Raw genomic sequence first — 27795 nt, 5'->3', positions numbered from 1 at the left:
ACGTGCATGTTTAAATAACTTAGTCACGTTGTTTTATTAAACACCATTCTTTTTTAAAAATGTAATGAAAGAAAATTCATTCTAAACTAAAATGATTTTACTATTTTATTTCACTCTATTTTAGCTCGATAACAGTTAAAAATCAAATGTGATTCAGTGACTTATTTTGATGATTTTACAACCACAACAACTGGCGCTCGACATTTGGTACTTTTTTTGTTTGAAAAAATTACAAAATTAAAACGATTTTGAATCATTTCGATGAAACTCGTCAAGCGAAATGAAAAGACCTTTCAAGTTTAATTGTGAAAAATGTACAAGTAACATACAGGGTGTCCCAGAAAAAGTTACCGAGCGAATAAAATTGAACGTAAGTCGATAAACAGACATCAGAATCAAAAAATTAGATATGTAACGCATATAGCTTATGTTGTTGTGCATCACATAGGAACATTTTATTTGATTCGGTTGACGGGTTGCGAAGAAATGAACGATTACATAATAGCCTGCATCAATTCAGTTCATTCCAAGTTTGATCAACAGGCGATTTTTTTCATACTCGCTCACCGCTTCCTAAAGTTTGTGTATCTCATTAAATTTAGTCCACATTATATCATGATATAGTTTATAATCGGACGGTGTTAATGTCATTCATGCTTTCACTGAAGATGAATAACTGTTTGTCCGAGAAAACTTTGATTTCTGCAATTGGAAGCTTTCTAACTTCAATTCTTAATGTTATACTGTATCTTAACTTTGCAGCGAACATTTGAGCCAAGAATAACAATGATCAAGTGCTCACAGCTTTACGTGTGATTTTTGATACCAAGCAACATTAATGTTGAAGTTTTAAAAGATTTAAACTTTGCATTAGAATTTCTTGGAAATATTCCAAATACATTAAAGTGTGTGAGAAATTTTTAAGCCAACTGGAATATCTTTATGCAATAATTCTTTATGCAACATTTATATCAACATCAACGAAAAAATATATTTACAAGTACCGAGCATCATCTTACATGCAAGCTTTCATTTTCAATATCGTGCAGGTTTTCAAATTAAAACAAAACCTAATTAAATGTTTTAAGAGGTGGGGTTAAATCCCACCTACTTTATGATTGTTTTTGCCCGCACTCTCTCATTTTTAACCGATTTCCATTAAAAAAAAGGTGTCAAAATGCTCAGGAGAATGAACCACTTCAAATGAGACGTGTAGGTAAATTGTTTGAGACATTTCATTTTTTACTATGTAACACAAAGGTACCCCAGGTTGTGACACAGGACCTTATGTAATCGCTCATTTCATTATATCAATCAACCAATTTTATTGCAAAATATTAATCACCAACAAATATTCATTTGATTTTTGTATTTAACCTTTCTTTTTAAGTTTGAAAAATAATTATGCATATTTCGATACGACGCGGATGTTTGTTTGCGGTATATCTCACTATTCTATATATAAAATCTCATTTGACAAAGTGATATGCTATGCGCTATATCTTTTGTATCTTCCTGACAGCTACCTTTGTCAGTTTTCAAAGTATCTCAACAGCCACGCCCTTCTACATTACATCTCAAGAAAAATGGACATTTTTTCTAAATTACTTTATATTTGAAGAAATTTATGTACCGCAATATGCACACATTAAAATAATCACCAGTGTTGTGATTATTGTATGGATAATTATTGTTAATGTTTGAATAATTGTGATATCATGAGGATTTTTTCTTATATTTACCATTTTTCAAGATCTTAATTTTCTTAAAAATTTTTCAATAACGTGAAATGCGTTGTATAGATGACGCATGCACTCAGATTATTGTTTTCAGGCTTTTGGTGGCTGGACGTAAAATACCATTCACTGCTGCGTGCTGCCTAATAACAACTATACTATTGATCATGTTGATTGTTGATTAATTTTATTTTAATCAAAATTTAAGAAGTGGTCTGCATACAGTCTTTAATATTCATTTATATAATCTAACTCTATAAGCGTGTGCTTCAAAAATAAAAAATAAATACCTATATATTTGTTTTTGTGCAAAAAATTGATCTTAATTATTGGAATATACAGAAGGGTGTGACGCGTGGAGTGATAACTGCGACATCTTACAGGTGAGCTAATGGTTTTATTACAAACTTTTTATTATCTTTGTGGATTTCTCCCTATATTTGGGGTTCACTTAACCACTGGATAAGGAAATACAACTAGTGCATTGTTAGTTTGGATCAGATTTTCGATGTCACCTTATTCCCGTGCAATAAAAAAGGTGAATATTGCTTATCACTGGAATTCTAGAGTTCTGTTATCATCATTGATTTCTAGGAACAATATCGGAGTATACGAAGGTAAGATACCGTTTTCTTTAATTATATCTATAGCCTAGTCGTTTACGGGGCCGGACTTTTTGGAGGCCAGGCCAAAAATTTGGTGGCCCCAAATTCACCGTGAGGAAGGCATGTGTGGCCAAAGTTTTGCTTCAGATCTTATAATAAGTAGCGGCGGAAGCATTACAATATAAAGAGCTTAGAGTTTTAATTTGAGACTATTTTAGCCCAAAGTAAAGGTGCAATTTTATCCTATTTGGGCCCAAAACGTGGTGTTTTGGGGTTAAAAGGAAGGCTAGGGGCCCGCGCCCATCTGGCCCAATGGTAAATCCGGCCCTGGTTGTTTAGAAGCGGAATAATACGATTTATGTCAAGGTTCATGTTGTTATTCTTTCAAATAAAATAATGTTAGTATTTATTAACTGTTGTAAAGGTTTTCTATCAAGTTCATGCGCATGGGGTGCGGGGTACGACAGACCCCCCCCCCCAAAAAAAACCCCACAAAGGTCCACTTTTGTGCTATTTTTCCAATAAAAAAAGTGGGAGAAAAAATGACAAATGTCCACTTTTTGGTATTCAAAAAGTCCTAAAATGGCATTTTTCCATTTTTTATAAAAAAATATTATGCAAGCGCAAATTTCTTTAGTTTAGCAAGAAACAGAGACAGTATGCGCTTTATTGAAAATACTACGGATAATGTGATTCAAATCAATGCAGGTAACGCGACTAAACACATTTCCATCCCACATTTCCCTGTTAAAGTTACAGCGTATGTTTACGCTGCTGAAATTAACGAACCGCCAACGCTGATGAAATTAACGAACCAATTGCTGAAATCGAGTTGCAAGTAATTGATGATTTTATGCGTTTATACCGCAGTTTAACATAAATAAAACACATAATTTTGAATATTATTTCCCTATAGTCAAATTTTAAAAAAAGCGACCGTGTTTTTTTCAGATTTTTGGGACGGTTGATAAGTACAAGTCAACTTATTTTTGTAAGCCTTATCAGTGGACAACATTTCCAAGGTGGGAAAACTATTTTCCTTTCCAAAAATCTATACTTATATAAAAACATCTCAAAAAAGTAATTACCCCACTTTAAATAATGGCCATTATTCAAAAACGGGCTATTGTATTACAAATCTGTAAAATGCATTGGAAGCAGAATATATTTCTGCAAATTTTGACACCTCATTTGTAGCAGTTGACTAAATATTGACGTCACAGCGTACATTTAAATCAATGCAACCCAAGATTTGAAAGTTGCAGTAAATTCTATTGATTTGTATTCAGTATAATGGACGGAAATCTGTGTAATGATATCTGAGTGTTTTTGTTGTTGTAAGTGCAACTTTCAAATCTGGACCTCACTACATTAAATTGACTGGTGTTTTATTGATTTCTGGGCTATCGTATCAAATGAGGTGCCAAATTGCGGAGAAATAATTCTGCTTCCATGAATAATTAAGAAATTACGACACTTTTAATTTATGCATTTCTAAGAGTTCATAGTCTCCATGATGAATGTAGAAATCTCCCAAAGTTGATTTTTGTCCCCTTTGTTTGCTGAAGCCACAGAATTGATATCTTTTGTGCCGAAAGACATCAAAAAAGTGTTTTTAGGTGATTTACTCAAAAATTGTGATTTTTACATCAAATCATAATTAATAGATTTTAAAGGAGAGACGATACCAATATGAGATATAGACCACTTGCATGGGCCACGATTAGGCTGCTTTATCTTGGTAGTGTGCTACACTGTGTAGTCGCACAATTCGGCGGTTGGCCAATTGGTGGCGGTGGTGGCTTTCCGGGCGGTGGTGGCTTTCCGGATTATGGAGGCGGTGGTAAGTTAATAATAAGCCATTTAATTGAAGTGAGTCGGAAGGGAGCATGACCTAGCGGTGTTTGAACTCAAATATTGAGACAAATAAAGCTGACAAACAACTTGGAATCGTTTTTATATATTATTGGCCTTAACTTAAGAACTGTAAGACCTATGGAAATTTACATTATTATATAATTATCATTTCCTATAAGATCAATGTATAATCTTATAGTAGGCTATACAATGCATTTTCATATCAATTTGTAAGCGCTCTTTAGCAAACTTATACAGATTTAAGGGTGTTCCAGAATGCTCTATACCGTCTTTGAACAATTAATATTAAAAATATATAGTCAACAGTGTATCTAATTTTAATAAGTGCAATGCAATGGTTTTAATAAGTGTAATACAATGGTACACATGTCTCCTACTTATTCTATGACTTTCATGGAGATAGCTTGATTTGTTTGGGCGTGACATTGATATTACTGAAAATGGACGAAAACTGCATTTGTGTAATTTACAGCGCAAAGGCACCCCAACACATGGATGCTTTATCACCGTTTGGGCAAAGTCTACGTGCATCCATCCATACCTAAAGCATTTTCCACCCTGATGTGGCAGTGACGTCAGTGTGCATTTCATTGGGCGCAGGTACAAATCGCTAGTGTTCGCTCAAAGCGCTGGCTTACACACGCACGCGCTTTAAGACGCCGCATAGATGCGCGAAACAGCTCACTCAACGCTTTGACGTCACTGCCACATCTGGCTGGAAAATGCTAACTAATAATGATGGGCTATTCCAGTTGAAATCCATACACCCCATATGAAAGACATGATCTTAATCTCCCACACAAGGGGTGTAGATTTCAAATGGAGTCGTCCATTCGTGTAACCCCGTTTATTCACACTCCCCGTGTGGGAGATTAAGGTCATGTCTTTTATAGGGGGTGTATGGATTTCAACCGGAAGAGCCCAATGTAATGGCAACTTGATTGATCATTGTCTTTATATTCGTCGTCTCCATTTGCAGGCCCCAGTTGTGGAAGCACCCAAATTACGGTTCCTTCAAACGGTCGTGTTCATAACCTGACTAGCGTGGATTGGCCATACCACTACCCCAACTCACTATCATGCAAATTCTACATCTATACAACTTCTAGCAAGAAGATCTACATGTATATCGCATTGTAAGTAATGTCGTACTCACTGTTATGCTGGTTTCATACTTTCCTGCCGCTTGTCGCTTTGCCGCTCTGAAGATGATTTTGCTTCACTGCGCAGTCGCACCAGAAACGCTAGCGGTGACGTGATGACCAGCGGCAAGCCGATATATCGATCACTCCACCGCTGCGGCTTTGCCCAAGCGGCAGCATCCATAGGAGTTCAATACAAGTTAACTCGGGAGCAGTGCCGCTCTAACGTATGCCGATATATCGATCACTCCACCGCTTTGCCCAAGCGGAAGCACCGCTGGGAGTTGAATCTAGCCTGAATCCTTCTGGCCTCTAATGGCGGCAGTGGAGCGGCCATGCGTGAGTATTCAAGGATTGGAGGATCGAGTCTAAGTTGAATCCAAGTCAACTCGAAGCGGTGCCGCTCTGACGTATGAGAACAATATACGATTTTGTAGCGGTGCTAAATTAAGCGGCAACAGTGGCTTTCATAGTCGTGCGGCTGCAGCTTAGCGGTGTGCCGCTCCGCTTGCAGACAAGTGCAAGCGGCATGATGAAGCGTCATGAAAGTATGAAACCAGCATGTGGTCATAAATTGGCCTCATTCCATTCTGGACGCCAGCTGCATTCTTGACACAACATACGCTATAGTCTTAAGGTACGCTAGTCCTAACAAAGTAATGCTGGTTTCATACTTTCCTGCCGCATGCCCTTTTGCCGCTCTGACGACGATTTTGCTTCACTGCGCAGTCGCACCAGAAACGCTAGCGGTGACGTGATGACCAGCAGCAAGCCGATATATCGATCACTTCACCACTTTGCCCAAGCTGCAGCATCGATAGGAGTTCAATTCAAATTAACTCGGGAGCATGAGAACATGATACGATTTTTTGGCGATGCTGAGCGGCAACATTGGCTTTCATAGTCATGCCGCTGCCGCTGAGTGGCAGAGCGTATGAAACTAGCATTAACCCATTAAAAGCTCACCCTAACCCTAACTTTCGGACTAGCGAAACTTTTCTATTTTTTGGACAAGCGAAACCTTTTTTTCTGACTCGCGAACCTAATTTTCGGTCTAGCTTACTCTAGTGCATGATCAGTCCCCTTTGAAACCATATTCTTGTTAATTTTGTTTGCAGATCTTCGACACCAGTCCAATATAACATTATGATCTCATTATGATCAAATTTAGGGCAACCCAAAGGACCGTCAGTCTATACAAGGTGTCCATTGATCGTATCTGAAAAGCCCCTATCGATAAGAAGTCGTTAACATAATGACCTATATAGCGGCAGAGCGCTGTACAGGTTGACTTTGTTAGTCGGGAAACGTGGGACACTGGTGAGGATTGTAACCCGGGACTGGATGGTTGAAAGAACGGATATAGTGGAGGCATGTAACATGTGCAATGCCTACACAAATCCTCGTGGGTCGGGAATGTACTTCAATGTAATTAGTCTGAAAATAATAACGATGCCCCATCATTTTCCCACATTCCCAGTGATATGGTTTGGGTACTTGAATATAGTGCACAACTATGTGTCCAACTATAATTGAAGTCCGAATTTAAAAAAAACTAGTTTGCGTATTCAGTCTTCAGTTATATATACATGATAAGGTTGTATGTCCAAATCGTTGACGCAAAGGATCGCTACACAATTAGCGCAAAGTCATTTGGCAGGTCTAGTATATAGATTTGCCCGTTGTAACAAATCGGATGGAAAATCCGAAGGCCCCCGTTTTTTCAACCATTCGTCGTATTCACAGCCCAGTATGGGGAAGACTGTTACTCCGCGTCATATCAGCTGTTTTGTTGTTGAGTGACTGTTTGTTTATTTTATGGACTGGAAAACTCAGTGTCGAAATTACGAAAATCTGCACTGATACTCAATTACACACTTTATAACAATTATAAAAGTTTGACGATTAGGGATCAAATCAAAAAGTTTTCAACGTACCATTGCCAAGCTATATGTCCCTATAACCATCCACTTTTTTTTTTCACTTTTCATCAATTTACCAAACATTTTTCGTCAACCAGTTTTGAAGTTGAAAGACACTATGATGTGCTCAAAATTGGAAAAGGTAGTGATCCATATAACGACGCCTCGATATTGGCTGAATTGACAGGCACACAGGTCAGGCTAAAACGACTATGGACGCCTTCTTATACAGCTTGGTTGGAATTCGAAACAGATCAGACCAGGACAATGCAGGGATATGTCATCAGTTTGAAAACTGTTAGCGAAAGAGGTAAGTATCAATCATCAGTCGTCTTAGGGCATTTAAATAAAGGCACTTAATTTAATGCCCATGTGACCAGGTGGGCGCTGACATTACAGCGTCTAGACAGGATGTCTGGAAAAGTGACTTTTGGCACAGCGTGTGGTCTTCCTGTGTATTTCAATTGGAAACGCGGGATGCATGTCCAAATTTTCTCGCAAATTTGTCATTTTTTTGCAACTTTGTTCTATTATTGTAAGAGTTTCCGTCGATAACTTTTTTTCCGTCGATCAAAACTTTCAAAATTTAGTTCATGAAAACATACTAAATAATTATTTTGCCTATTAAATTTTCAGCAATTTTGATGGTATTTGTCTGAAAAATTCCTATCTCTTAGCATTGTAGCACATCTACTGATCACTTGGTGGTCTTGGTATGGCGGCGCCCATGGGTCACGTGGGCATTAAATTTAGTGCCTTTTATTTAATACCCTATGGTAACTGATCATAAGCCTATACACTCTCCACGCGGATGTCGACAGCAGACGACAAGGTTCAAAACATTTTTAAAAATTCAAAAATTTCTTCTATTCAAATTTTATTTTAACTCTCTCCACGCGGGTGTCGACTGCAGACGACAAATTTCATAAATGTACATTTTCATCATTTTCATCAGCATGGAAAATGCATTAAAATGAGTACAAACATTGGTATTGGTTCCGTAGTTGCTATACTTCTTGATATTTTGAGATAATGTCAAAACTTTTTATGTTGAAGAGTGTGGCTAGCGCGCAGAGCATATTCAATCAAATAAATGAGCTTTGCATTTTCATGACCTTAAAATACGTCTATGCTTTAAGCTGAATTTATACTTGATCGTTTTGGCCTCCGCGATTGGTATCGATTAATCGGCTTCAAGCTCTAAAAATGGAAGTAAATATTGAGCATGCAAGAGAATCGATTTTCTGCAAAAGCGATCGAGTATAAATTCAGCTTTATGGATTCCACATCAAGACACGCTAAAAAAAAAGCGTCTCAATTCAGAAGCTTTTTTAGGAACCACAGCCAAATTTGTCGCATCTTTGGATCGACCGTCGATGCTGCTTCAATAGTCAATTAAGGGGGTACTACACCCATTGATTTTTTTGTGCATTTTTTTGCATTTTGTGAAGAAATTACAAAAAAAAATTGGACAAAGTGGTATGCAAAATGAAGGGGCAAATCTTCTCGTTTTATTGGTGGCATCGGTATCAATGTAGCTTACATGCTTTTGAAGATAGAAGCCAAAAGGAGGTACATCACTGATGATTTAAATTCACTTCATTTTGGAAGCTTACTATCAACGGATTTCGTTAAAATTTTGGATATGTGTTGCTAACATATTAGGGAAATAAAGTTGATATGTAAAATGGGAATAAGTGGTTCCTGATTTCTTTTATGACTTCATGAACTTGGTGCTCCACAACTATCAAAAACGAACCGGTTAAAATGCTTCTATTTTCAATGTCGAGCTATATTTTGTATTTTGAACTTGTGACACTATGTCACTGAAACTTAATTAAGCTATAGGTAACAGGTTACCACAACCACACTACAGCAATGTTCAAAAAGATTGTATTTTTTGTCACCTATACCACCATATTAGGTAGTTTTCCGTAAGCTTCATTTTTATGATTTTGGTAACTATTTTATATTTATTTGCCCAATCCAACTCAACTAGGCAATCTAAATTGTACTCACCATTTACATCCAAAGGTATTTTAGTATATCCACCTCACACATTTCCATTATATATCCAGTAACAGACAAAATATCAAAATTGATGCCTCATTATGACATGTATGATATCCACAGACTATCACATGTATTCAAAATGGATGCCTGAATTTGACCTGAACCAATTGACCTATAACCTGACCTTTGATGACCTTATAGCCTTTTTTAATCTCTTTTCCTAACAACATATTATAGAAGATACATACATGGTGTAGTATTGAATTGTCTATGTGGAAGAGATTAGGGGGGTTATAATCAGTGAGTACATTTCTATAGATAGTATAACAAAGGATTTAATGTATTCTATTCATGTATTCTACTTGGACATGTTCAATAGAATTATATTATGGTTTGTTATGAAACACACATCTCAGTTACCAGGATACAGTAAACAAAAAAAAATATATAGGGCTAAAATGATTTTCTAAAATGGTTTAAAACCACTTTGTATGTAGAGATATTTTATAAGTTCAGGACATGAGATGATGAACATATAAATATACTTCATAAATTTACAACAACAAAAAGAAGATGGGTACTGATGAAAATCGGGGTATTAAATCGCCTTAATTGATTTCATAAATAACAAGGATCGACCAAACATCGAGAGTTGATCGAAAGATCAAACTAATTAGGTTAATATTGCCTTACCAGAAAGCAGATTTGCCGACAAGTGCCTAGTTTTGTGAATAACATGTATTTTTCTGTGCTTGTTTTTTCTCTATTATAGGTCAATGTCAAGGTGATCGCGAAGTGCTATGTGATAATAAATTTTGTATCGACTATAGAGGGCGCTGTGATGGCTACAACGACTGCGGTGACAATTCAGATGAGGCGGATGCCTGTAGTAAGTAAATTGGCTATTCCAGTGAAAATCCATACACCCTCTATATGGAAGACACGACCTTAATCTTCCACACAGAGTGGGTGAACAAGAAATGGGGTTACTTGAATGGGTGACTTCATTTGAAACCAACTTCCACTTTTCATAAGGGTCCATAAAAAGTACACCTTTACCTATATGTGTGATATACATTTCTGGAGTTATAAGCAACTTGTCAAAGGTCAAAATTCGACCTCTACATGGGTCAAAACCTGACAAATGCTCTGTTCGTCATAATGCAGACAATTATATTATTTGTATTGTGTAGGATGTTTCATCGCTAAATAGGTCAATGTGTTTATCTTTGTCCCCATGCTACCACGGTTAGAAGCATCCTGGATATGACAAACTATTCTTTATTTGAATTGTTTATAAAAGACGCAACAAATTGCCAATGTTGTTATATATTTTATAATTGATAAACAATAAACAATAACAAAGTAAATTAACCCCAAACATGATAGTTTTAATGTTTTAATCTTTCTCCAATAATTCACCCAACAGATAGATGCCCGTCGGACAACATTATCACCTTAGTTGAGTCCGGGACGCGCAAGATTATATGGACGCCTGGATATCCCAACCGGTATCCCAGCAATATGAAATGTTTTTGGTATATCAATTCGACCATCCCTAACTCTCGTGTCTCAGCCTACGTTCAGGATTTTAAACTGGAAGATAGTTACGACTGGTGGACTGCGGGTCAGGGGAATGATATTAGAGACTCCACATCGTTGTTAGCGAAGTTGAGCGGTGATCTAGAAATTTCTCGAGTCATGTCACCGTCCAACAAAATGTGGATAGAATTTAAGAGTGACAATCGGATTAGCAAAGCGGGATTCTGGCTTTATGTGCAACCAATTGCAGGAAAAGGTACGATATCTACGAGCAAATATCTGATTTCGTCCAAAACTTGTGATCCATGATCACAATTTAAAAAATATAAAGGCTACAACACCGGCAGGGACTTCCATGATAGAGACTTGCAACAATGAAGAGCCCGAAAGACACTTTTTAGCACTGTGGTTATGGACCACAAATTGTGGACGGAATCAGATATTTATATGACTCTGTGGAATTTTTGACTTCCCCCGAGCTTGGCAGAGCTTAGTAAAAACCAATCTACTATTCAACAAAGTAAAGATTTCCATGGTCCAATTTAGAGAGAAAAATTAACAAATGGGTAATGTTAAATATATAGATCAAAATATCCCCAAAGGTCGGGAAGGGGGAACCTTTGGGGCTATTTTCATGTGGGTCGTCTTCAAGGAAGAAGACCCACATGGATTTTCTATTTTCTTATGATGTTCAGTGACAATTTTTGTGGCCGTTTTTCTTACCTCTAGACAACTGCTCCGATTACGGTGATTATTTTCAATGCGATAATGACTTCTGTGTCAAGTCGTCAGCGACGTGTAACGGGTATAATGATTGCCTAGACAATTCAGATGAGACCAAATGCGGTGAGAATATTGATTGATTGAATGATTGTTTGATTGATTAATTCGTCGGGTGCATTTTTGACTTTTCTGAGAAAATTGGTATATAGTTCTTTTTTACGGAGCTCTTCTAATTCAACAAATTACGGACATCAATTTTTCCTAAATAGTTAGTTATAAAATATTAAATTTGAACTATCTATGATTTTTACAAAATACGTATTTCACATACTGATCTATCTCGAAAAAAACACGCATTTATAGAAAATCGCAATTGAAAATCTTCGTATTAAGTTTACCTTTCTATAATTTAATTAGACTATGGATTTTCATAAAAGTGGTTTAAAATTAAAGCATATACTTGTAAGATTTATTTAAGTGGAATTTTTAATTATATTTACGTATGCCATATTGCTTAAACCTACACGTAAGTTGTAGTTCTGTATGTGAAATAGTTAATTTCCCGATGTCGTATTTAAAATGCATCACATACTGGTCTATCTCGAGAAGCTTCAGGATAGACCAGTATGTGATGCGTCTAAATACACGTTACCGTTCGCGAAATCGAGATAGCCCCCAAGATAGACCAGTATGTGATGCCCTGTAAATACGATATAGGGAAATTAACAATTTCACATACTGAACTACAACTTTAGTGTAGTTTTAAGCAATATTGCATACGTAAATATAATTCAAGATTCCTCTTAAATAAATCTTACAAGTATATGCTTCAATTTAAAACCATTTTCATGAAAATCCATAGTCTAATTAAATTATAGAAAGGTAAACTTAATACGAAGATTTTCAATTGCGATTTTCTCGAAATGCGTGTTTTTCGAGATAGACCAGTATGTGATGCGTCCGACGAATTGATTGATCGATTAATTTGTTGGTTGATTGATTGATTAAAACTGCATGATAAGTGTATTGTTTAGTCTGTTCCACTTGATATAATATCATTGTAATTTATTGCATGATTGTTTGCGTAATATAATTGATTATGATTGAGTTCTGATTATTTGTAATCAGAGGCTCTAGCCTCGGGGGTCATGGTAAAGGAGCAATGCATTAATCAGCCCTATGATATGGATAGGGCCCTTATTCATAACCCATTCATTTTCGCTTTGCTCGGGGCTACTGAATCATCGGGGCCCTGCAACTTCGGGCCCCTGGACTTCGTCCATCGGCGAGCGTTTAATAAAAATACAATTTTATTATAAACAGAGACAATAAATTGTGGCGAGGGTCGTTATTGGTGTAGAGGTGATCACTACTGCATAAGTACGGACCACATATGTGACGGTATACAACATTGTACGCAGAATCACGATGAATTGAATTGCGGTGAGTATTAGTAGCGTAAGCCAGCACTTTTTCAAAGGGCGGGCAAAGGGGACAATGCAGCTTTTAAAGGGGGAAAAACTTGAGTACAAAAAGGCCGACAAGTTTTAAGTATCCGGGAGGCCAGAAGAGGGGGTAAGACTTCTCACAAAGGGGCAGCTGCCACCCTGGCTTTGCCAGTGAGTAGTATCTTCTTTCCTCCAATGGAGAAGAAAGAGGACGCGGAGAAATAAACTAGAAAACAAACAACAGTATAATTGTGGTAAGGATGACCATGATGATGAATTGATGATTATGATGATGATGATGTTGATAGTGGTGATATTGTTGATGATAAATATGATGATGATGATGATGATGACGTGATGATGACAACGATGATGTTTGTAGAGGTGATTGTAGTGATGTTGGTAGTGTTGATAATGATGATGATGATCATCATTATCATTATTATTAATTTTGTAAATTCATACAACTAGATCTATAAATTTCCACGTACATGCAGACGTTTAAAAACTACCAGTTTTCTTTTTCGATGCTATTGTTGCTATGAGGATCTGTGTACAGCTGGTGTTTTCTGCTGCTTGGCAACGGAGCCAGTTGATCTTCCTTCAGAAATCAGATTGTCAAAAACATGAACAGAGACGAGGGGCAATACAATATAAGTCATGTATTTGATGATCTGATTTCTGAAGAAAAATTAATTGGCAACTCCGTTACCACGCAGCAGAAAACACCAGCTGTACACAGATCATTATTGCAACAATGGCATCGATAAAAAAACAGATAGTTTCGAAACATCTGTATGTAGGCCTAAGTGGAATTTTAGTGGACTACCTGTATGAATAAATTTACAAATACCAATCTACTATGAACAGTCCTGATGAATATAACTATAATTATATTTATAGATAAACAGAAGTGCCCGCCAGGTTGCCGCTGTCACTATAGATCTGATGTTCTTGAAGATGGCGGTACGGAAAAAGTACTCGTTGTCAACTGCTCCATGGGCTGGGATTTCAGGACTTTTGTCAGATACCCTCAACAGATAAATACCATGTAAGCCACTCAATCGTATCTCAAGGTTCCCATTCAAATATTTTTTTCTCCATAGTGTGAATTTTCAACTAACGACGACATTGCCGATTTGAAGACTAAGCATGGTTTCTCAGTTTTGGGCTATTCCAGTTGAAATCCATATAAACCTTCATGGAAGACATGACTTTAAGTCATATAATCTCCCACACAGAGGGTGCAAATTGAAAATGGAGTCACCCATTCAGGTAACCCCCATTTGAAAAGATCATGTCTTCCATGCGAGGTGTATGGATTTCAACTGGAATAGTCCATTGCGTACATTAAGAGACCAGAGGACACTTTCCAACACCGGCTTGTATATGTATGGCGAAGTTTGTTGGTTTACACGATCACTCCGTGTGGAGACATATTTGGGTCCTGATGGGACCAGGCTAAAAAGAGAAAGAGAAATGGGAAACATATTTGAAGATATAGAATAACGCAAAGAAGGCCAATCCCTACAATCAAGTGAACAATTTTACTGTCAGCCTTTGGGTCAAGAGAAAGGAAATGTTTAATCCAATCTCAACTGCCACTTAGGCTGTGAGTTTAGGACAGCGTGTTGGGTGCAGCGATTGTGCTATTGCCTTGCATTAAGTCCCGGGTTCAAGCCCCGGCCGTGCCCAAGGACTGTATAGACGAATCCAACGAGCCAAGTCATGGTCAGGATTTGGTCGGCCATATTTGGGTACCCGCATGCACCAAACAGGTGTTGTGAGTACCCAATTGAATGGATTAAACCCGCTTAAAATTCGATGTTAGATTATTTTGTGTTGTAAACTGTCATCATTCTTTTGTCTACGTGTTACACGGGTGATAGAATGCAGTTTATAATACCAAAAAAACCCGCATCATCCCACATTTTAGGTGGGATAGTTGGGTACCCGTCGCGGCTAATGGCTGCCATTGAGGAGCAGGAATGCGTGAAATTGGATTCGTCTATACGCACTTGGTTTATCCCGATCTATGCTGGCTCGCGCAGGTTTTCTCCGGGATCTCGGGTTTCCTCCTGCTTTCAAAATCGGTGAAAAACTTCCTTCAGTTCACCCAATGGAATTTGGGGAGTTGCACAGATAATTGGTTGATGTTACAATCTAAATGTGAATAGCCGGTCTACATGTATAGGTAATGCAATCTGATTCTGACATCTGTGATTCTGATGATTCACCATGCAGTTGCAGCGAAATGACAGCGCTTTGAAAGCTCTGAAAAGATGCGTTACATTAAAATAGTTGTAAGATTTAAGCATGGTTGACAATTTGACAATTTGAGTGATTGTTGACCGGTTTTGTATATAATTGAATTGCGGCCTGACATTATGCGTGATTGTTGACTTGTTTTATATCATTTTACAGGCGACTATCTGGTGCTGATGTCTCAACTATTCCGTCTAACGCCGTATTTCGAAACTTTACTCTCATGAAGTATCTGTAAGTGTTCATCACAATTGGGCGCATTTTGGCAAAAGTGCCATTAAAAATGCCCAATTTAGGGCTAATTTGGGTGATATTTTTGGGTGATACGTGTATTTCCTATAACTTCTTTACGCACAGGCTTGGAGGTAAACTTCTCTATATTTCAAAACTATTCTCTCGCATGAAATATTTGTGTGTTTCCCTTTTGTCGCATATCAGAGAAATTACATACTTTTTTCCCCACGGTTGTTTGATGTGATCATTTATTAATTTTTATAAAATATTATTTTAATGTTCAATTCTAGACCTGAATAATACCAACAGCTATCACATTAATAAACCGTATATTACAAATATATTTTGTAACAATTTTTAACATAGATTTTTGTATCTATATCATTTTATTCAACTTTTTCTGCTTTTTGTGGTAATTTTGATTCTATCAAACTGTACATTTGTGTGCAAATTGAGGGCGCTATTAACATATATTTTTAATTCAAATTAGCCAAATAATATGAGTTATACCTTAAATTTCATGATAAAAAGTTTTTTCAAAATTCTCTTGTCATTTGTCAGTGTGTTCTAATACCATTTTACAAGTGTCTACCTCTTGTAAAGATGCAAACAAGATTTTAGATAAATAGCGCCATCATTGTTCAACGTTTCTTAAAATGACTCAGTGTTACACGCCGTCATACAACGTTTTTCCACGCGCTTTCGTGTGAATTATTCATTTACACTAAACTATAATCGATTCCCTTTTTACTAATTTGTGCATTCCAATCTCAACAGGTCTCTGGTGTCAAATGATATTACTAAAATCGAAGGTGGCGCTTTCATGGGTCTGGGATCACTTATATGGTTGTAAGTTCAAGAATAAAATGTTAATACAATTGAAATATCTACGTCTTCACGATGAAGGGACCACAAGATCGGGAGGGAGGGGAGTCTCGCTGATTGAAGGTATACGGGAATGTGCAACGGTTTTGGGGTACTTTTTCAGCGATTTTAGTATGCGTGGGTAGGTTTTCAGTGGAGACCAATGCACCCAATTGAGCGTATTTTAGCAAAAGTGCCATTAAAAGCGCCCAATTATGGCAAATTTGAGTGATTTTTTGGGTGCTAAAATTGGTATATTGATGGGTAGGAAAACAGCAAAAAGTAGGTATAGAGAAAGTCAGCATCTGAAAGTCTGCGTGGCATATCCCCATACAAAATTTTTCGCAGACCTCCCGTTTCCTACAAGACTATTTAAATAAATCCAGAAGTTAAACAAAATGTGATACGATAAAGCAAAATCAGTCGGAAGTCGGATATATTGATTTTCAGATATAGCCAAACAAAGACAATAATTTTTGTTTTGCATAATTGTTTTGGAAACCCTTCAACTGTTCTGTTCATATCTTTGGAATAAAATGTTCAATTTCGAAAATTGAACATGGCCGACTTCAGACTAATTTTGCTTGATCACACCACAATGTTGTTGATAGTCTATCGTGTTTTACAAACCTGGTCCACAATTTACAATTCATGTGCGTTCCGTCACAATAAGAGTGTTAATAGTGAGCCAGATTATCCGGTATTTAGCATGTTTAGCTGTACTGCCACGCAGTCTATATTTGTTTTAATGTTTTACTAACCATTGCAAATCTAGACTACGCGGCAGTTTAGCTAAATAACGGAAACATTGTCTCACTATAAACATGATAAACACGCTCAATGGCTCAATATGAGTGTGTTTATAGTGAGACAATCTTCCCGTTATTAAGCTAAACTGTCGCGAAGTCTACATTTGCAATGGTTAGTATTGATATGAACAAATATAGACTGCGTGACAGTCCAGCTAAATACCAGATAATCTGGCTCACTATAATCACGCTGTGTAAAAAACAAAGTATAGTTTGGAAGTTGCACTGGTGTCTAATCAACTCTCACAAAGCATGCAGATTATTCTAAACTTAAAGCCTTATTGTACGATCTTTTTCAGAATACACCTTTATTTTTTCAAAACCGATTTTTTGGCATATTTGTAATACTTACACATGTTCCAACTTACATCTATGAGCAAACTGTCAAATTCGCCCTATTTGTAGTAAAACAGGATGATTTTCTGTTGGTCCGACATATTATCATAATTTTTCAGATTATGATAATATGTCAAAACGATCGCAAATCTTAATCTCCAACGAAGCCAGTTAACCCAGTTTGGTTACGCTCCCTCCATGTGGAGGGAGCATACCCAAACTGGCTGCGTAGGCATGGTAGGAGACTAACTCGACGTGGTAATCCAAAAAGTGCGAGATATTTCGAGTGATTGAAGTTTATGATGTTGTTTCTTTGCAAATTTCCAATGTTTTTCGCATCCAAATGTATTGGGAACTTTCATAATGATTGCATATTATCAGTTTGGAAGAAAGAAAGAAAAATCCAAAAATTTAAAAAGATCGTACAATAAGGCTTTAAGGAGAACCCACAATGGTCCTGTATGTGGAACCATAAAAATAGTTCTGCAAAAACTGTCGAACAGCAAATGGTTCTGAAAATGCTAGAAAGAACCCTTTTAGATCTGAAAAGGGTTCTGGAAACGTCAGAAAGAACGATTTTGGAGTTCATTCAATTTTAAAGAACCTCTCTTCTCTCGAGGGTTCTACATACAGAACAGCCAAAAACCATTTTTTTCTCTAAGAGTGTACCACTCATTTTTAATAAATATTATGCTTGTAATTAATAATTATGCACTCTTTTAATACTCCTATAGAGACTTGTCAAACAACCGTTTCTCGCGGATTGAAAGTAGTGCGTTCATGGGACTGGTAAACTTGGAAATTTTGTAAGTCTAATATTCGAATTCTTTAGTAAATGAAATTGATGAGCACTATTTAAAATAACCAAACAGGTCACACAATAAACCGTGCACTTTTATGACACATCTTTTCGAGAAACTCGTTGAATAAGGGTGTGACGATTTATGATATGACCTGGATAGGGTATGCGTTTGTATCGCTCTATTGGTACATATTAATCATTCGTAATAAGCCATTATGATATGTGGTCTGCTGCGTGTTGCTACGAGAAATATTGGGGTCTGTGACAGATCTGTCAGAGACCCGCAAAATTTATCGTAGCGGGCGTGACATTTGCAGAACCAAATGGCAATCTTTGCATAGCATTCTTGAATATCGAACCATGTAAAAGTTGCAAGACATCAGCATGCATACATTTGATAAACGCGTGACGGACCTGAGGTCTGTAGTGGCCGTGACGGACCCGGGCCTCAATTTTTTGTATCAGCCATGGTATCAGCGGTCTTCTGGTCCGTCTTCTGGTTGTTTATTTAAAACCGTGTCATTGGTACGATATATTGATGTGATTTAAAAATCAAAAGGAGAATATGAAAAAGACAGATGTAATTATTACCCAGTCTACTACCGACAGTTTAAAGTTTACTTCTTTTTACCCTGTCTGCCTATCCTTACCAGGTTAATGTACAAAATACCATTAACTCAAGTGGACACAAGAGGAATGGATGGTTTAGAATCGCTTAAAGTCTGGTAAGTAATAATAGACAACTTCCGCATGTTTAGCCCGGCTACCTTGAGGTGACTCGGGCCTCAAGGAAGAACAGATGATTAATTGTGTTTTCAACTGATTGAGTGTCCCAGGTTAAAGAAGAAATAAAACAAAACAAACAAACAAAACAAAACTCGCCAAATATAGATTGCATATCACACGACAATGGATTGCTGGTTATAATGACCTCTGGAGTACATCATACCATGCAGTATTGGTATTTTAATAAGATTGTTGAGGTTTTATGTCATCCATTGTATTTACCAGTGTTATATTTATTTGTACCAGTACTTTTTTTTATTTATTGTAATTGAATTTTTAATAATTTTGCTTTCGATATTACAGGAGGTATACATAGGAGGTATACCTATAAGTAGGGGGGGGGGTAAACTTTGATGAAAATGGTTAAAAAAAAATGGGCCAGAAATTTCAAAAAGGCCTAAAAATCTAAAATATCAATCAGGGCGGCCAGCAGCCCACAGGGGGATAAGACTTTTCCCTGTCCGTCCATGGCTACGTGACAGACATGACGTTACCAGTGCCTTCAACAAAGCGTCCTTTTCACTGCACAATACAATTCCATCCTGAGGTTTTCCATCTCTTGCTGAGGTGACTACATAATAAACTGATTGTCATCCAGTGGCAGCACATAAGCGCTGGTGTATAATTTGCTTACGTTATAGGGGTTATGTTACTCGCATAGTGGATAATGTAATTATCTTTTCGACAGGTATCTACACCGAAACTTACCAAAGACGAAATCTGTAGAGCTTGGTGGTTTTACGTACGACGCCAGGACAGGTTACACATACGGCGACCCGACTTACACAGGAGTAAGGGGAATTGAAAATCTGTAAGTACACATGCTCAGTCGGTTGAGATGGTCACGAGGGGTCTCTTGTAATATCTTTGCTACCCAGCAAACACAAAACGTTTTCGACATCATTCGCAAAAGGTTATAAAAGGTTGTGAGAAACGTTTAAATGTCGGGTTATATAAAGGGTATATTAAGAGTATAAAACGTTTTCATAACCTTAAAAAACATTTTTTGATCTTCTACTGCTCAGCAAACAAAAATGTTTTACAGAAAACGTTTAAATGTCGGGTTATATAAAGGGTATACAAACGTTTTAATAACATTCCAAAAACATTCTTGAAAACTTGATACAAAACATTCTAAACAGAATGTTATTTTGGAATTGAAAAAATATTTTGCGAAAAATGTTTGGCCAAAATATTTTCAATAACGTTTTAAAAACGTTTTCATGACCTTTATATAACCCGACATTTAAATGTTATTAAAAGGTTTTGAAAAAAACATTTTAAAAACATTTCTGTGTTTGCTGGGTTCAAATATTTTAACATAATGTTATTTAAGTATTGACACAATATTTGGCAAAAATTTTGCAAAAATAGTTTACAATAACATTTTTTGAAAACATTTAAAAATATTGTTATAGTGTGTTTTCATACAAAACGTTTTAAAACGTTATCATGACCATTATATAACCCGACATTTTAATGTTATTAAAACGTTTTTACCTAAACCAAAAGCCAAAATATAACTCGTTTAAAACGTTTTTAAAACGTTTTTGTGTTTGCTGGGTACTGTACTACAATCCCTATTTAAATTCGTTGCCACACGTACCAGCAGTTGCAGTGACGGTATTCATTCTCAGTGGGATGAAATGGTCATGGGAAGAGGGAGTCTCTTGTAAAAGTGTCAACTAAGCGCGTTCCACATGGCTTCCGTGAGAGGGTGACGGTCCCGTGACCTCATACATTTCCAGTACTTGCTACTACAATCCTGGTGGAAATTCGTTGCCACACGTAGCAGCATTTGTTGTTACCAACATTTAGCTTTAACGCTCTCCCCTTCCCCAATCTAGCAATGTTGGCAGACTCTAATGGCGATGATGTTGTCCAACCCGACAATACAATAGGCATGATAGGGGAGCGGGGAGCGGGGGTATTAGGCAATTTGGTGTGGCAAAATTTTCCGCCAGGATTGTAGTACTTGTAAAAGATTACGTTACCATTGACTTTAACTTGAGTAGCATTTTCACGTCACTGAAGATTTCTATATATGTTACTGAGTTTACCTTATTTTTAAGTTGTCGTAGACATTGTAGAGCCGGAGTGAGGCCCCAGCAAACAAAAAACGTTTTCGACATCATTCGCAAAAGGTTATACTCTCGTGAATTTGTTGTGGCGGCCCTACATCATTTGCTTTTTGCTGTTAGCCAGTTGGTTAGTGCAATATGTTTCTGCATCTGCTGCTCATTAATCATTCCTTCATTGCATTACCCATCTTGGTGTTATTGTATTTTTCTTTTATCTTATATTATCTCGTGATTATCTTGTGTTTCATATTAATTTGTTTTTATGATAATGTTATCTGTACTTTTTATTGATGTTTTTATATTTTATCTGTACTATTATATTTTGTTTTAATATTGTTCAGCGCTTTGTGATCTTGTTTGATGTAAATGCGCTTTATAAAAATAAAGTATTATTATTATTATTAAAAGGTTGTCAGAAAACGTTTAAATGTCGGGTTATATAAAGGCTACATTAATGGTATAAAACGTTTTCATAACATTAAATAACATTTGTTGGTAATTTACTGCACAGCAAACACAAATGTTTTACAGAAAACATTTAAATGTCGGGTTATATAAAGGGTATAAAAACGTTTTAATAACATTCCAAAAACCTTTTTGAAAACTTGTTACAAATCATTCTAAACAGAATGTTATTTTTGGGTTGAAAAAATATTTTGCAAAAAATGTTTGCCCAAAATATTTACAATAACGTTTTTTAAATGTTTTCACGACCTTTATATAACCCGACAATTAAATGTTATTAAAACGTTTTGTAAAAAACATTTTAAGAATATTTCTGTGTTTGCTGGGTGCAAATATTTTAAAATAATGTTATTTAAGTGTTGACAAAATATTTGGCCAAAAATGTTTGCAAAAATAGTTTACAATGACATTTCGAAAACATTTTAAAAATATTGTTGTAGTGTGTTTTCATCAAAACGTTTAAAATCCATTTCATGACCTTTATATAACCCGACATTTTAATGAGATAGAATTAAACATACTAGTTTGCGTCTGACGTCACTGTCAATCAAACTCCTCCCCACGACCCTTGATTGGTTAGTAGCGCGTAAAAGGAAGGCTAGTTCATCTGGCGCCTTTCATCAGAGAAAACGGGAATCGCAGAAAATACGGTACTTTTATAGGCAAAAAGTCACTGTTCTAGGTATTGTTGATTGTTGACATGGTGTCACTTCGGAAAGTGTGCAAAGATGTTAGAACCTGACCCCAATACCCTATTTTATGTCTTCTTACAGATATGTGGATGATTACCGACTATGTTGTTACGTCCGCTTCGTCCGCGCCAAGAACTGTCAATCTACTCAGAAGATACCCCAGTTCTTCGATTGCGGCGATCTCCTGAAACACGACGCCATCAAAATATGCTTGTGGCTGGTCAATTTAGTCGCAATCGTCGCCAATATATTAACCATCGAAATCCGGTATCGTAATTATAACAGAATAGGTCGATTATGTATTCCCACCTTTCTGTTTGGTAATCTTGCAGTGTCTGGTATATTCATGGGTATTTATTCACTTATGATGGGGTTTATAGATTTATCAAATGAAAATGTGGGGTCGTTCTTCGTCAATTCTGACCAATGGAGAGAAAGTGTGAAATGCAAAGCGGCTGGGTCTGTTAGTCTAATCGCGTTTCAGTCTCTTATATTTATCTTGACCTTGATGTCAGTTGAGAGATTCATCAAGGTCATGTATCCGGATAGTAAGTATGTGATGAGTGTACGGGCTGCTAAGGTTTCAATGGTGTTCATCTGGACACTTTCGGTTATTCTTGGAGTAAGTATCCCGTTCTTGTCGCGTCGTGATACATACGGATGGACGGATAGTTGTCTGGGCTTACCGTTACATAGATTGCATAAGGAATATGTTGATATTCCAATCAACTTGCGTTCCCCTGCAGGAGGCTATGAGATCATGTTGCCAACACCAGATCATGATAAAACTGCATGGCCATTGTCTATTGCTCTGTTCCTCATCATCGATCCCATTTGCTTGATAGTAGGTTTGGTGTTGTTTTTGATTGTGAAGTATAGAGGAGTTCACGAAGAGCTACCTATTGATGAAGATGATTTTGAAGACGAACAGGATGACATCAAGAAGAAGCCGATCGTTGTTGATGTTAATGTCAAAGAAGGCGTACGTAGTGTGAAGAGTTCTGAAGGTTCGACAGCTGCTGTGGAATCAAGCGATGAAGCCGGTGGGAAGCGAGCTGTTCCTAACCAGTATGAAGACTTGGCTACTCCTTCAGCACCACCAGTGTACGAGTCCATTGATGAGGCTAAAGCAGGAGATGCTAGGAGTGATGATGATGACGAAGATTCGATTGCAGGAGAGGCGGTAGGAGGAAAGACTGCTGAGGATATTGCAAAATTCAAACCAAAAGCAGAAGCTTCATTGACCAGAAAAATGACCAAAAAGAAAAGTTCTGGGAAAAAAGTACGAGTGCTGAAAGGTAGTAAGGCAAAGAAGAAGTCGCTTAAAAAGAAGAAGTCTTCAGCACCCGGAGATCAGATTGCAACTATTACAGATGGCGTTGTCCTGTCACCTGATGATCAGACGATCATAGAAGGTGTGAGCATTAAGAAGAAAGATGATGATGATCGGAATAAATTCATGACGTTGGAAGGTACAGATTTGGTGATGACCAAAGACGATTTGGAAGCTGGTGATGTAGAAACAGGAGAGGGAAAGAAGAAGAAGAGACGACGTCGTAAGAAGAAAGTGACATCTGGTGATGATGAGGCTATTGAGAAAGCAGAAGGTGGTGAAAAGGGACAGCTGGATGAAGAGAAGGCTGAAGGTTCTGATAAAGATGATGAAGAAGGTTCGGGAAGCGAATGGGAAACTGATACGTCTGTAAGTGATGACTCGTCCAGTGATGACGAACCAGATATTGAGATAGAGGAGCGAAAGATTACCAGTAAGAATTTAGCCACTAAGATGATGCGGTTGTTTATCTTTGATGTCATTGCCCTGTCTCCATTGTTTCTCATTGGTATATTAGCGCAAGCAGATGTGGTTGACATTCCGATAGAGTTCACATACTGGGCGGCGCTGTTTATTATCCCTTTCTTATTCTGTTTGAATCCGTTCGTGATTTGTTGTGTTGATATTGGCGGTATTCGTCCTAAGTATGAATGGCAGTTTGATGAGGTGTCATACAGTGAGACATTGTCGGAGAAGCGCGAACGGATTGCGCGGGAAGCGTTGACTTTTACTTAGGTCAGAAACCATGACGTCGACGCGTCATCTGTGATCAAACTTATGGTGTACTTAACAGGTTGTGGGTGGCCCGGGTGGTCGTGAGGACTACATCTTGGTATGACTCAGTGACACTGAGTCAGTGTTATCTATATAATGTTAAGTCGCATTTAACGTAGCCTATTATTATTACTAAGTGTTCGAAGAACGTAGTAGCCTAATTAAAGAGGTAAAACCCGATAAGTATTATCTAATGACTTGTCATTATATTCTTTTAATAATATGGTTGTATTTATTAGTATGTAAGGCCAAGTTAAATAAATAACATGTATATCGTCCCCGCCCTCACCGATTTTTGGATAGTTTCAAATATTTTTGTTTTTCTTTCATGCTCCCTTACTTTGTTTCTAAAATTGCTGTATTAAAAAACCAAGAAGTTCTTAGTTATCATTTATAAACACATTGCAAACACTTTCTTCATGCTCAAGTAGGGCTTTGGGAAAATAACAAAAATATTATAGGCCTCCCTGTTTTTACGATGTGTTGACAAACACGTTGCAATTGTAATTTTACACAGAAATGAGTGGTAAAAAAATAACATAATAACAAATAACAAGGGCCACCCTCAGCCCAGACGATATACATGTTATTTATTTTTTTACTTGGCCTAATGAATAAGATACAACTGTTTAAATATGTATTTATAAGTATATCATAAACAACCAAATGTATATATTATATATTATTGGAATTTACCAAAATTTATATTATTCTATTTGATAAAGCTTAGCCGAGAATATTAGAATTGTTATCAATTAAAATACAAAAAGTATTACAATATAATGTATATAATAAGGTAAACAGAATTATAATCGTAAATAATTCACAAATATAATCGTAGATAAATGTAACCGTCCACCACAAACCAGCCGTGAAGTCGGCAAATTGTATTCTGAGTTCCAGTGTAAAATGTGCGTGAAGGTTGTATTCTTGAGGTACCTCAACTTGGTGCTACATGTATCTCATTTTGCTAGTGCCAGTCAAACACCTTTTAAACCAATCAATAATCCTATTGTTGAAGATGATAATAAGCTTCTACCTATGTCTATAGAATAGCTCTAGTCTTTGTTTGCTTTAAGCTAAATCCTGTTTAAGTGGTGGGTTACAAACCATTGCATTTGTCTAGGTATGTATAACCAACAATTAACAATGAGAGGACATTCCTGAGTCTTGTTGACTTGGGATGATTTGAAATGACCGCCAAATATGACCGTTTGATATTTATTACCAGCAATGTGGGGAAAAAGACACACGTAGAACCGAATAAGGTATACCGTAGAAACCCGTCTATAAGGAATAGAAGCGACTGTGATGATAGCATATTTCACGCTAGCGCCCTCCACAATATTATATCCTTATGGAATTTGAGCAAATCATTTACCGACACAAGCAGGTATACAATGTATTATTTTATCTTTATTTCGCATCTCACGAGCATAGCTCACTTGGCAAGGCATAAGACTTTGGTTCTTTAGATCGGAAGATGGTGAGTTCGAGCCTCATCACGGTCACACAAACTTTTATAAACAAAATATTGTTCAAACTTTTCATTTATATTTTCTTGCATTTTCTAAAGACTCCTTTCGTGATCATTTTTTTTTCATATTTAGTTTAATTTATTCTATTGTTTTTCTTTTATTGTTTCTTTTCTTTGTCTTTTTTTCTTGTTTAATTTCATTTTTTCTTTATTTTTCTTTGATTCATATAATATTGGCAGGATAAGGAGAGGAGGGAACTAAAGACCCATTCAGTGATTTGCTCATCCGGACGATCGTAAAAATCATCAAAATTCACCTTTGTCATTGTCATAGATGTGGTAACATAGCCTGCTAGTGGTTCAGCAGAAAATCGTGTGACACATAATATACATTTGGCTACATTTTATTATACGATAAATACGAATTTATTAAACATGGTAACAAATATTCTCTAGCAGATCGGTTATACGATGGAACTGGTAGGCATAGGCCTATTATAAATTCGATATTAAATATCTTCCTGACGAGACAGATCTGCGCATGTGGTCAAAGACGATTCCTTACTAGCCACAGACCGTCCGCTGGAATTAGTTGAACATGAACCATTCGCTATGGCTGTTGGTCGGACCTCTCATCTCTCCACATCGATTGTGACCTATAATCCCCGACATTGCCCTTATGAACTCACATCCTCCTGTTTTATTCCAATACGCTGGCGAAGTTATAATAATCGGATTAACTACCATAGCAATAGGTGAAAACAATTTTGAATATACCGCGTTATACACTGATACGTTCAGGCGGTACCTCTTCATTGAACCATATCATGCTGCACCTGTAAGATCTTTGAAAAGACCAGTATTGTATTCAATCTATGATTGCAGACATACACAGTACAGGTGATGAGTGTAACCTGCTTGTAGCGCAGCGCGATATGTTCAAAATTGTTTTCACCTATTGCTATGGTAATTAATCCGATTAATTACGCAACTTCACCAGCGTATAATGGCCGAATAAATTCTGACCATCACTTGGCTTGTTGGATTCGTCTATACTACGCTGTCGAAGTGACGTAATAATCGCAATAACTACCATCAAGCAGATTGCACTAATCACCCGCGTATGTCACCAAACATAGATTGAATACCACTCTTTCATAAATACTAATCTTACATGGCGAGTGATTAGCATTTCTTTGACAACTATGGTTTAATGCATAGGTGCCACGTGAACGATGAAGTGCAGGGCTATATATTCGAAATTGTATTCATCAATTGCTATGGTAGTTAATCCGATTAATTACGTCACATCGACAGCGAATAGCCTATAGTATGGGTTCAAGTGGAACAAAAAATAGTGTATGTCCATTGCTAGCTATGGTAATTAATCATGTTAGTGTTTACATCACTACTTCGGTGAAGACAAGAGAAGTGTGCCTTCTACCAACGCCTGTGATATAACAGGTGCAAGCGAAACAAAATTGAATGACCAGAATAGTTTCCTTTGTCAGATGAATTGATTGAAGTTTTTGAAGACACTCTATTCTTGATGGGACAATAGATTCAAATATGGAATAATTATTATTCCTCATCTATTTTTTTTTTTTGAAAAAACTGCAATTGTGGCATGGCAACAGAACAATATTTATTTTGATTTCATTTCAAGTAGAAACAAAATCGTGCTTAAGCCAAAAACGCACCCTACCTACCATTCCTCAAGAATTGGGATGGCACAAAGGTGCAACATAGGTTTTATTGCAAAGACGAGGACAGACAAGTAGTTACAACACATCTGTCTAACCGTGGGTTTCGCTATTATTTAGAATAAATGCTTTTACTAGTTTCTATAAAACCACAAAATTACTAAA

The 27795-nt window shown here is 36.8% G+C and overlaps 1 protein-coding gene across 1 annotated transcript; it reads left to right on the top strand.

Annotated features, from left to right (window-relative positions):
- Nucleotides 1-1894: 1894 nt before the first annotated feature.
- LOC140140055 (uncharacterized) lies at nucleotides 1895-24515 on the top strand. Its single transcript, XM_072161870.1, has 15 exons — nucleotides 1895-2119; nucleotides 4009-4184; nucleotides 5199-5355; nucleotides 7382-7593; nucleotides 10069-10185; nucleotides 10726-11094; nucleotides 11568-11684; nucleotides 12885-13004; nucleotides 13913-14060; nucleotides 15434-15508; nucleotides 16286-16357; nucleotides 18252-18323; nucleotides 18973-19044; nucleotides 19794-19916; nucleotides 22425-24515. Exons 2-15 carry the CDS (start codon nucleotides 4034-4036, stop codon nucleotides 24409-24411), a joined length of 3792 nt encoding a protein of 1263 aa, XP_072017971.1. The 5' UTR covers nucleotides 1895-2119; nucleotides 4009-4033; the 3' UTR covers nucleotides 24412-24515.
- The last annotated feature ends 3280 nt before the right edge of the window (nucleotides 24516-27795 follow it).

Source organism: Amphiura filiformis, chromosome 18, assembly GCF_039555335.1.
Source record: "Amphiura filiformis chromosome 18, Afil_fr2py, whole genome shotgun sequence".
Lineage (NCBI taxonomy): Eukaryota > Metazoa > Echinodermata > Ophiuroidea > Amphilepidida > Amphiuridae > Amphiura > Amphiura filiformis.
This window is presented reverse-complemented; position numbering and strand designations above follow the sequence as displayed.